Source organism: Urtica dioica, chromosome 6 (genome assembly GCF_054948205.1).
Source record: "Urtica dioica subsp. dioica isolate 48M chromosome 6, U.dioica_male_clone48M_v1_H2, whole genome shotgun sequence".
NCBI lineage: Eukaryota > Viridiplantae > Streptophyta > Magnoliopsida > Rosales > Urticaceae > Urtica > Urtica dioica.
The window spans coordinates 38,956,239-38,965,457 of record NC_142761.1 but is presented as its reverse complement, the minus strand read 5'-3'; the positions used below and the strand labels follow the sequence as shown (position 1 = coordinate 38,965,457).

General features: G+C 37.6%; 2 protein-coding genes across 3 annotated transcripts; one reads left to right on the top strand and one right to left on the bottom strand.

The window, feature by feature from the left end:
* Positions 1 to 335: 335 nt before the first annotated feature.
* Positions 336 to 3,992, top strand: LOC149394014 (O-fucosyltransferase family protein). Of its 2 annotated transcripts, none has more exons than XM_089617556.1 (9): positions 336 to 613; positions 682 to 838; positions 1,234 to 1,312; positions 1,401 to 1,471; positions 1,565 to 1,653; positions 1,793 to 1,916; positions 2,013 to 2,296; positions 2,386 to 2,515; positions 2,893 to 3,992. In XM_089617556.1, exons 1-9 carry the CDS (start codon positions 570 to 572, stop codon positions 3,514 to 3,516), a joined length of 1,602 nt encoding a protein of 533 aa, XP_089473682.1. In that variant the 5' UTR covers positions 336 to 569; the 3' UTR covers positions 3,517 to 3,992. The 2 variants fall into 2 exon arrangements, with proteins under 2 accessions (XP_089473682.1, XP_089473683.1); XM_089617557.1 differs by having other exon boundaries at positions 337 to 577.
* A 446-nt stretch (positions 3,993 to 4,438) lies between these two features.
* Positions 4,439 to 8,775, bottom strand: LOC149394013 (Ypt/Rab-GAP domain of gyp1p superfamily protein). Its single transcript, XM_089617691.1, has 9 exons — positions 8,281 to 8,775; positions 8,079 to 8,171; positions 7,754 to 7,858; positions 7,049 to 7,201; positions 6,358 to 6,456; positions 6,133 to 6,261; positions 5,364 to 5,543; positions 4,943 to 5,059; positions 4,439 to 4,819 (listed from the first exon to the last, which is right to left on the bottom strand). The coding sequence occupies exons 1-9, from the start codon at positions 8,563 to 8,565 to the stop codon at positions 4,655 to 4,657; spliced, it is 1,326 nt and encodes a 441-aa protein (XP_089473817.1). The 5' UTR covers positions 8,566 to 8,775; the 3' UTR covers positions 4,439 to 4,654.
* Between the last annotated feature and the right edge of the window lie 444 nt (positions 8,776 to 9,219).

Genomic DNA, 9,219 nt, shown 5'->3' with positions numbered 1-9,219 from the left:
ATTAATTGTCTAATCAGCATATGTGTATACATCTCGGTATTCACTTCTTTGTTTAAAAAAAAAAGTTAGTTATCTAAGCAGCATACAACCAATTTTTAATTCTCGGAAGTCAGAAAGAAATTTATCAATTTAGTATTTTTTACTTTTATCATAAAAATAAGAAATTTATTGATAAATTATTTAATATTTGTATTCTATTCGGCTATTGTATAAATCCAATTCAGATAAATTCTTTAACTATATTATAAAATACTCGCTTATAAAATGTCGGCATTTCAATAAACTACGATTAGTAAAATCGATTTTGTTGTTTCAGATAATTAATTATGAAATATAAGGTTATCTAGCAAAATCAGAGTATAATATTGGTACCAGTATTTACATTCTAATGGGTCGGGAGTTTGAAATGCGAAAAAACCCGGCTGACAAACTGACAGTGCTTTCATTGCTGTGTCTGACTCAAACACGCCATTGAAGAAGAAGAAGAAGAAGAAGAAGAAGAAGAAGAAGAATTTCGTCTTCCATTGCCGATCCCAGAGCGAGCTTATCGTCGCTCACTTTCTTCGACAATGCGGAGGTACTGTCAGTCACCAACTCTGACCGACCTAACCAGGTTTCCTCTCAGAATCTGTTTCGTCTCTTCTCTCCAACTAAACACGATTTCCGATTCGTTTTTCGCAGGACGGGCGTGCATCACCGGAAGTCTGCCGGCGGAGGAGCGGTGAGGGGAATGGTCGGGAGGCTGTCGATCGCCGCGGCGGTGATCTTGATCTGCACCGTTTCCTTGCTCTTCAAGAGGTCCTTTAATGGCGGCTCCGGATCTGTATACCGCTCCGAGGTTAGTTTCGAGCGTCTGAGGGATATGAAGTGATTTCGGATATGGCAGTTGTTGATTTTCGTTTGGTTTGCTTGGGAAATTGGAATCCACAATCGGCTTGTCTTGAGGTTTTGGTGATCTCTTTTTATTCATTTCTTAGTTGCAGTTTGGGATTAGCGATTAGATGAAACATTTATGTGTGTGTGTGCTACGATCGCTGATTAGATGTTCTGTTCTCTTTGCAAATACTAGCTGATATGACTAGAAATCTTTAGAGGTGGGCTCGAATAATTGAGCATTCAATTTTGATTGTTTGTCATTGTCAGAAAAGGTGTTAGTTCATATCTTAGTTCTTTTTCTTTTTTTTTTATTATTTTTTATTGGGTGTGTTCTTTCTAAACATTTTGTTGTTACAGGTCAATGTTGAAGAACTATGGAATACTGCAGGATCTGGTGGCTGGAGACCATCATCGGCCCCACGTTCAGAATGGCCTCGTATGTTCTTTCATTTATATTAAATTGAATTAAAATGAAGAGAACAAAAAAAATTGATACAATCGATTTTCTACTCACCTTGTGGCAGCACCACCAAGTGAAACCAATGGTTATCTGAAAGTACGTTGTAACGGTGGTCTCAATCAGCAACGAACTGCAGTTTGTTCTTCAAAACTCATCGTACAAGTATGGATTCTTAAGGTGCTGAGATATTCGCCCCTAATTTTTTTTTTTTTCTCCTGAATGTTGTAGATTTGTAATGCGGTTCTAGCTGCACGAATCATGAATGCCACTCTTGTACTGCCGGAGTTGGATGCAAACTCTTTTTGGCATGATGACAGGTTTCGTATATTCATCGATCCATCTCTTTACAAACACACAGATCCTTTGTGGGGGTTTTTTTTTCATAATTTATCAGTTGATCACGAATTTCGCACAAATATACTAAATGCAGTCGCAATTGCACTTTTCTGTATGCAGTGGTTTCCATGGTATCTATGATGTCGAGCATTTTATCCAATCGTTGAGGTTTGATGTGCGAATTGTGGAACACATACCTGAAAACCATAAAAACGGGAAAACAAAGAAGCTAAAACCTTTTCAGGTATATAACTACCATTGACGCATTATGGTTCTTCGATAAGGTATTGATAGGATCAATGGTCTCGGTTTTTTCTGCTCTCTTATTCCTTTTTCTCAGATTAGACCTCCGAGGGATGCTCCTGCTAGTTGGTATACTACAGTAGCTCTGAAGGAAATGAGGGAACACGGTGCCATATACCTTACGCCGTTTTCTCATCGTTTGGCGGAAGAAATCGACAACCCAGAGTACCAACGATTGAGGTGCAGAGTAAATTATCACGCTTTGAGATTCAAACCACAGATCATGAGGTTGAGTCAATCGATAGTCGATAAGCTCCGTACGCAAGGTCACTTTATGTCTATACATCTTCGTTTCGAGATGGATATGTTGGCATTTGCTGGGTATGTTATTAAGTTCTTGTATTATACCGTTTAAGAAAAGGTAATTGTCTTTCTAATATAACTATATTTTCTATGAGTTTTTTCTGCAGGTGCTTTGATATTTTTAGCCCCACGGAACAGAAGATATTGAAGAAGTATCGGGAGGAAAATTTTGCACCAAAGAAGCTAGTTTACGATGAAAGAAGGGCCATTGGAAAATGCCCGTTGACCCCGGAAGAGGTAATGTTGCTTTTCCAATATATCTTTTTGGAATGCAGCTATTACTAAAGAAAACGTTGCAACGAAAAAAATTCATGTATGCAGCTCATGAATGTAATTCAAATAAGATTTGCAATGACAATGTGTTAAGAGACCTTGAGGGTAGTGTCGTAGTTAGGATTAAATAGCTATTTAGTATAAATAAGAGGATGGTGAAAGGAAAAGATAGGCAGAAATTGAGTGAAAAAATGGGGTGTTTCTCGGGGGAGAGAACAAGCCTCTCAAAAGATTGTAATAATCTTGTATTTTTCCTATTTTTTAGTGATGAAATATTCAGGTTCTCATCACAATGTTCGCAAATCTCTTTGATCTAAACTTTAATGACTTCCTCACCGCAGGTTGGTCTAATTTTACGTGCGATGGGCTTCGAGAACTCTACCAGGATATACCTAGCGGCCGGTGAACTTTTTGGTGGAGAGAGGTTCATGAAACCTTTTCGTTCTCTGTTCCCATACCTCGAGAACCACAATTCCGTAGAACACACAGAGGAGCTATCAGGAAACCAGGGACTTCTGGGATCTGCAGTGGATTACATGGTTTGTCTTCTCTCCGATATTTTTATGCCCACATACGATGGTCCAAGCAACTTTGCAAACAATCTCCTTGGCCATCGCTTGTACTACGGGTTTCGAACCACTCTCAGACCCGATAGGAAAGGCCTTGCTCCGATCTTCATTGACAGGGAGAAAGGAAGGACCGCTGGTTTCGAAGAAGCCGTTCGACAAGTTATGCACGGAACAAACTTTGGCGGGCCCCACGAACGAGTTCCGCCCGAGTCCTTCTACACGAATCCCTGGCCCGAGTGTTTTTGCCAGGTGTCGCCAAAGAACGAAGGCGATAAATGCCCGCCGAGTAATGTGATAGAGATTCTTAATAGCCAGTTGGGGAGCGAAGCTTCGAGCGATGTAGAATCCTCTAACTCAAAGAGCTCGTCTGGGTCTGTAGACGAAAGAGAGAGATGAAGATTTTTGTGGTTATTGTACTTCAGAATCATTGCGTTGATCCGCAAAGAAACGAGAGAAAATCAGCTGTCTTTCAGGTAATATTTCTCTTGGATAATATAGTGTGAGTTTCGATATATCGGAATCGGAAAGCTTGAAACTACGAATCAGATGGACTCTGTGCAAATATTTTCAAGTTGCACTAACAAGATAACATTTCCGATGGCTTAGCTTAGTTGTGGATATCCGGTTTTGTACTTGGATGGACTTGCTATTCATTACATAACAGTCGTGTCTACTTTTCAATCATTTTTTTTTTTCATAAGTATCAGAGATGTTAACATACTGCTAGAAATTGTATTGTATAATGTCGGTCCTCCTAACCAATTTGCAGACGAAGTAGAGGTACACAAATTGGTTTTGTAATTTTTGAATTTTTTTAAGAATGCCTGTATAAGTTCATATTCTGTAAACATAGATTGATACTTCTTTCGTAATTTTTTAAAGCAATACCTCGTTGATTATTTTAGTCACGATGGCTCGTTATTGACATCTCTAAATTACCAAAAAAAAAAAAAAAAATTATGTTGCTTTTAATTAGTCTCATTGAGTTTCCTTTTTGTTGGAGTTGCTTATTCTGCTTTTCCCTGTAAATTTTCGAACCATTCTGATGTATAGAGTGTTAGAAGTTGCAAATTAAGCGTATCTTTTTCTATAAATATGTTATCGTCATCAATTTTGCCCGAAATATGGAAGCTTCAAAAACTTGGGAAAACATAATAAAGAAAACAATAAAACACCTAATAATTTAGATGGCTTCTGCTTAGGTGACTGTTTTTACTCACCCACCAATGATGTCCGTTTAATAAACCAACAAACCACTTATGTATTAACTATCAACTCCAACAAAGCACGGACTTACGAAACTGAGAGAGCGCAGGAGAAAGGAAATAAGCTTACATTTAAAGGCAAAACAGAAGAAAAAATAAAATCATATGGCCCCAATAGAGCACATAGCTCAAGGATTAAGAAACTACAAAGTTACCCTTAACCAACAACATTTACATGACTGATTTACAAACGTGCAAATGCTTGAAATACAAAACAAACAAAAAAACAAAAAAAAAAACCAGTAAATGGTAAACGGAAGAGAAGCGTATTAGACGGAGCCTTGTGTTCGCAGCTTGTTGGCAACGTAAAGAAGATGGCTGATATTTGTGGGCGGGTAATTCTGTAGCAGTTTCAGATTGGATGTGAAATCCCCCGCTAATAGTCGGCGCCGAACGAGGATCAACATCGCACAACATACTCTTAGAAGGGTCTCCTAAAAACCCACAAAAGTAAAGTCGTGTTCTATATCACTCTTATTTTATATCATATCAATTTTTTTATCGACGACTGGTATGCCTCGAAAGGTATAATAAAGTAGTTAAAAAAATAAACACACCTGAGGACCCTCGGGATCGCTTAAAAGGGTGTCCCAGATGTGGAGGCTGTCTGGGAAATCGAATTCCTGTGTCAAGAGAAGAGTGATCCATCGAAATGCGTAAAACTGCGGGTTCACCTGTGGAAATTAATCATGCAGAGCTTAGCATTTTCAAAAACTATATGGTAGATATATCTAATTCTTTACCTCTACTCCGCAAGAACAGTTCAAAGAGCAAAAAAAAAATGATATTGTAATTCAGAATCCGGACTTTGATTGTTCTACTGGTCCCCTTTTTGACCCAAATGTAATACAATATAATTTGAATTTGAGGACCGCGCTTAATTTCAAGGATCTTTTCGACTGGTAGTTGTTTTGGGTATCGATCGGTTCACAAGTTGTGTAATTCAGACAATTTATGATCACGAAATACGTGTCTTACTTTAGTTGTGACCTCAAGATGACGCCACAGCTCTTCGTCGTGCTCCTTCAGAAGCTGAGACAACCTTGTAATGGTGGAGCGAATCCCGACAACACTATTATCAAGTTGCTGACAGAAATTGTCACGAAATCCACTCAATACTTCGACAAAACAAAAGAAGGTGTCCGCTTCAGCGCAAGCCTATACAAATTTCGGAAATCATGAGCACGATCCAAACAAAAAAATCAAGTAGAAAATGTGGTCGTGGATGTACTTCAACTATTAATCATAAGCGAAATGCGACACAATCTTAACTACAGAAGGACCTACCAAACCCTAGAAAATGCTGAAATAATTAAACAGGGAAAAAAGTTTCCAATAAACTATTACTATTGGGTTAGAACCAACAACTCGTACGTCTGTTTCTTACTTCTATTGGGTTAAAAATGTATGTTCATTATTTTATGCCCTTTAATTGGAAAGATTACAATTAGCATCAGAAGACAAATAGAGCACGATAGGGCATTGTTAAGTTATACAGAACGAATGAAATCTGGTCGGATAAAAATATGCAAGGGATGTTTATGATTCAGTAAAAAAAAAACAATGAGAACTCAAATAATAGTGTCTGCTAGTGCAGGAAACGAAGTTACAAATTATTAACCCAAAATTAATGCAACCATTTTCTCATTGGTTATATCAATAAAGATTTTTTATTCATTGAGAAATACTATAATTAAAGAACGATGATAAACAACTACAATAAAAACTAATGAAGATGATAACTTACTGCATTTTCCTCATCAGGATCGTTTCTGAATACGTAATATAAAGGAGCCAAAACCTCATTCATCCCTTGAACGTATCTTATGCCAGGATTTAATTTTGCAAAGACCATTAAAATGCTTCTTAAAGCATCCTGAAAAAAAAAAAAAAAAAAAAAAAAATTAACACCGGTTTCACATATACTAAGAGATAAATCCTTGCCAATCCAAGTGAAAGATCAAAGGCAAACCTGGTTGGATTTAGCAACGTCTGAGTCTCCGGAGAAAAAGTGCAGGTCTGGATGAGTCCGCTTCACATCCCGGTCAATCTGCTCTACGATCTCTGTGTCCTGCATAACCCAAGGTTGAGAGTTATATATCTACAAAGATGCCAAACACACACTTGAAGACTCACAACGTGAGCTACTTTTGAAGTCGCCACACATATTTACTTTCAGATAAGAATCTTGAAACAGGTTCAGTGTTGATTTTATAAATGCATCAAAGTACTTAAAAGACCTAGAACAAATTTTCGAAACCATTTTCCTTTTTTAGCCCCTAGATTGAACAATAATGCAATATGGTTCATCAGATAATATTCAAGATTCCATGGTGGCAGGTAAACTTGGCAATCCTAAACTCTTGATGGCTCACGCAAAAGAAAAGTTCAGCATGGGATTTTATCAATGGCTACCATTCATTTACCAAAGAATGAAAAACAGAAAAAGAAAAAGGCTAGATATCACACACATTACTTATATTTAAGATGTCTAGTGGAAGCAGGATTCGGGGAAAGAGAAGAAAGTCTCAAATGCTATGGCCTTTACCAGGTTGAGTATTTTTGCACCTCGTCTCATTAGTGTATGTTCTATTGCTTCAAATATCATAATCTTAGACAAAAATCTGATCGCACCTGTAAACCAAAGACTCAAGAAAGCTCACCTTAAAAAACTGATTCCAAATGCTGGTTGTTCCAAGACTCAATGGATGCTCCTCGGTACGTATTTGAGATCTTGAAAGCAAACCACGGTCTTCACTATCTAACTCGCTACTATTGTAACTACCAGATTTCTCTAGCTTCCTTGCGATTTCTGACTGACTAGCCACAAAAACGTTAAGAAACCAATATATTGGAAAGAAGAAGAAAATTGCATAAAATTCAGTATCTTTCTTTATCTATAAGTAATCGCACGGGATTCACAACATTTCACATTTCATATTGATTTGACATAGATTCAGCTAGATACATTTACAATTTCAAACAACTGGATAAAAAATATGAAGTCAGTGAATTAGCTCAACAACAAGACACTAAACTCTCAATCCCACTCTTGAAAAAAAAAAATTGCGGTTCATTTATAGATGTCGGACCAAGTAGTCGACTGAATCAATAATAGCAACTGCTGTAAAAGGAAATATAAAAAAAATCTGTAAAAACCTAGAACACGGAACCATCTATAACCCAGTTACAAATTTAATGTTTCTGTTAGTATCGGGATTGTATGTCTAACTCTAAAAGACGACCAAACAATTAGTTGTAAAGGAAAATCACATCCAGGATCGCATTACAATGCAGAACTTCTTATCTCGCTCAATACATGAAACAGACATACAAACAAACAAAGCCATTTTTCAGACTTGACTTACGGGATTCATCAGGAGGTCCTCTTTGAAATGCTTGTACTGAGACCTTTTTTTGGCCAATTCACTCGGCCAAAGACTACGATCCGGTGGCAGATAACCCAGTAAGAGCTACATCAAAAAAAAAAAAAAAATTATATTAAAAAGTATACTATTCAAACATTTTTCCTCTCTGTGATAGTATAGACAGTCAACAACAATATAAATGATCAAGAAAATCCATTTCCATTCTAATTTCTGTTCCTTCTTTCCCCATTTTCGCAGCAACCAAACAGCCATGAAAATTCAATAATCAATAATCAATCCATAATCAATACTCGAGTACACTTACCTTCCACGCCGTAGATCGAATCCCAGCTCCGTCCGGTATCCCCTGCGACGCGATTTTTCTCACCTCTCGAATGTTAATCACCTTCTTCGACAACTACAAGAAAAGAAAAGGAAAAAAAAAAACAAAAAAACATTTCCAATCTTATTCTTCGTCTCTTTCGAACGAGCAACAATTCGTAGAGAATGAGAGCTGAGATTCGCACCTCGGTCACGAGCTGAGCCTGGCGAGAAATCTCCTCCGCGGAAGGAGGATGAGCTCCGACGGTTCCGTCCGAGTCGCCGGCCTCGTCGCGCGTCCTCGGCGACTCTCTCCGTGGCGGAGAAACTGGAACCGGAGGCTCCACTTTCGGCGGAGGCGGAGGAGGTTGCTCGGCGGCGGCGGAAGCGGATTTAGAGGAGTAGCGACGGAGGCGATCGTCGTCGGCCGGAGAAGGAGAGGAGGACCATAGAGAACTGTTGAGCCAGTCAGGCACTCGCTTCTTCACCATTGTTAGGGTTTCGAATTCGGTGATTCACTTTCTTTTCTTCTTTCCTTTCTTAGCTTTGCTTTGCTTTCTATCTGTGTCAATTTGACAAGCAGGCACGAGAAGAAGCTTCCATTGACGATCTGGTTAAGCCACGTTACTAAACTCTCTCTCTCTCTCTCTACACTTAATTCTTATTTTTCTCGTATATTGGAGTTTTCTTCTTTAATGATTTATTGTAATTTATCTGATTAGCTTTGTAGTTAAGTTACAAAAATTATTACCTTTAAAAAAAAAGTTACAAATATTAGACTTGTAGCGCGTTTTAAGATATAAAAAATTATCCTTAATTTCATTTTTAACGATTTGAATCTCTTTGTAATTTATCAGATTTCAAGGAGTTGACGTTGCCTTTAAATATCATAAGATGATATTCGATAAACTCAATAGGTTCATCAATAATAGAGTTGAAAGACGATAAAATGTATTTTTTATTTAGAAAAAAAGGTATTTTCGTATCAAAATCTACCAAAAATGTAGTTTTGCTCCATAAGATCCCTCTAAACTTTTGGACGAGTTCCCAAGTGTTTCTTGAATTTCAAACTATACAAACGTTTATAATCAATTATATCATTGTTTTAACATTTATCCTTCCACCAATTTTTTTTATCCTACCGT

Bases quoted from the DNA above. Each gene is read 5' to 3' on its own strand.
- LOC149394014 (XM_089617556.1), top strand. From the start codon at position 570: ATGCGGAGGTACTGTCAGTCACCAACTCTGACCGACCTAACCAG. The intron at 1,313-1,400 runs GTATGTTCTTTC...ACCTTGTGGCAG, and splicing joins CCCACGTTCAGAATGGCCTC to CACCACCAAGTGAAACCAAT. The intron at 1,472-1,564 runs GTTTGTTCTTCA...TGAATGTTGTAG, and splicing joins TCAATCAGCAACGAACTGCA to ATTTGTAATGCGGTTCTAGC.
- LOC149394013 (XM_089617691.1), bottom strand. From the start codon at position 8,565: ATGGTGAAGAAGCGAGTGCCTGACTGGCTCAACAGTTCTCTATGGTCC. The intron at 8,172-8,280 runs GTGCGAATCTCA...CTTTTCTTGTAG, and splicing joins AGGCTCAGCTCGTGACCGAG to TTGTCGAAGAAGGTGATTAA. The intron at 5,060-5,363 runs GTAAGACACGTA...TAATTTCCACAG, and splicing joins ATCTTGAGGTCACAACTAAA to GTGAACCCGCAGTTTTACGC.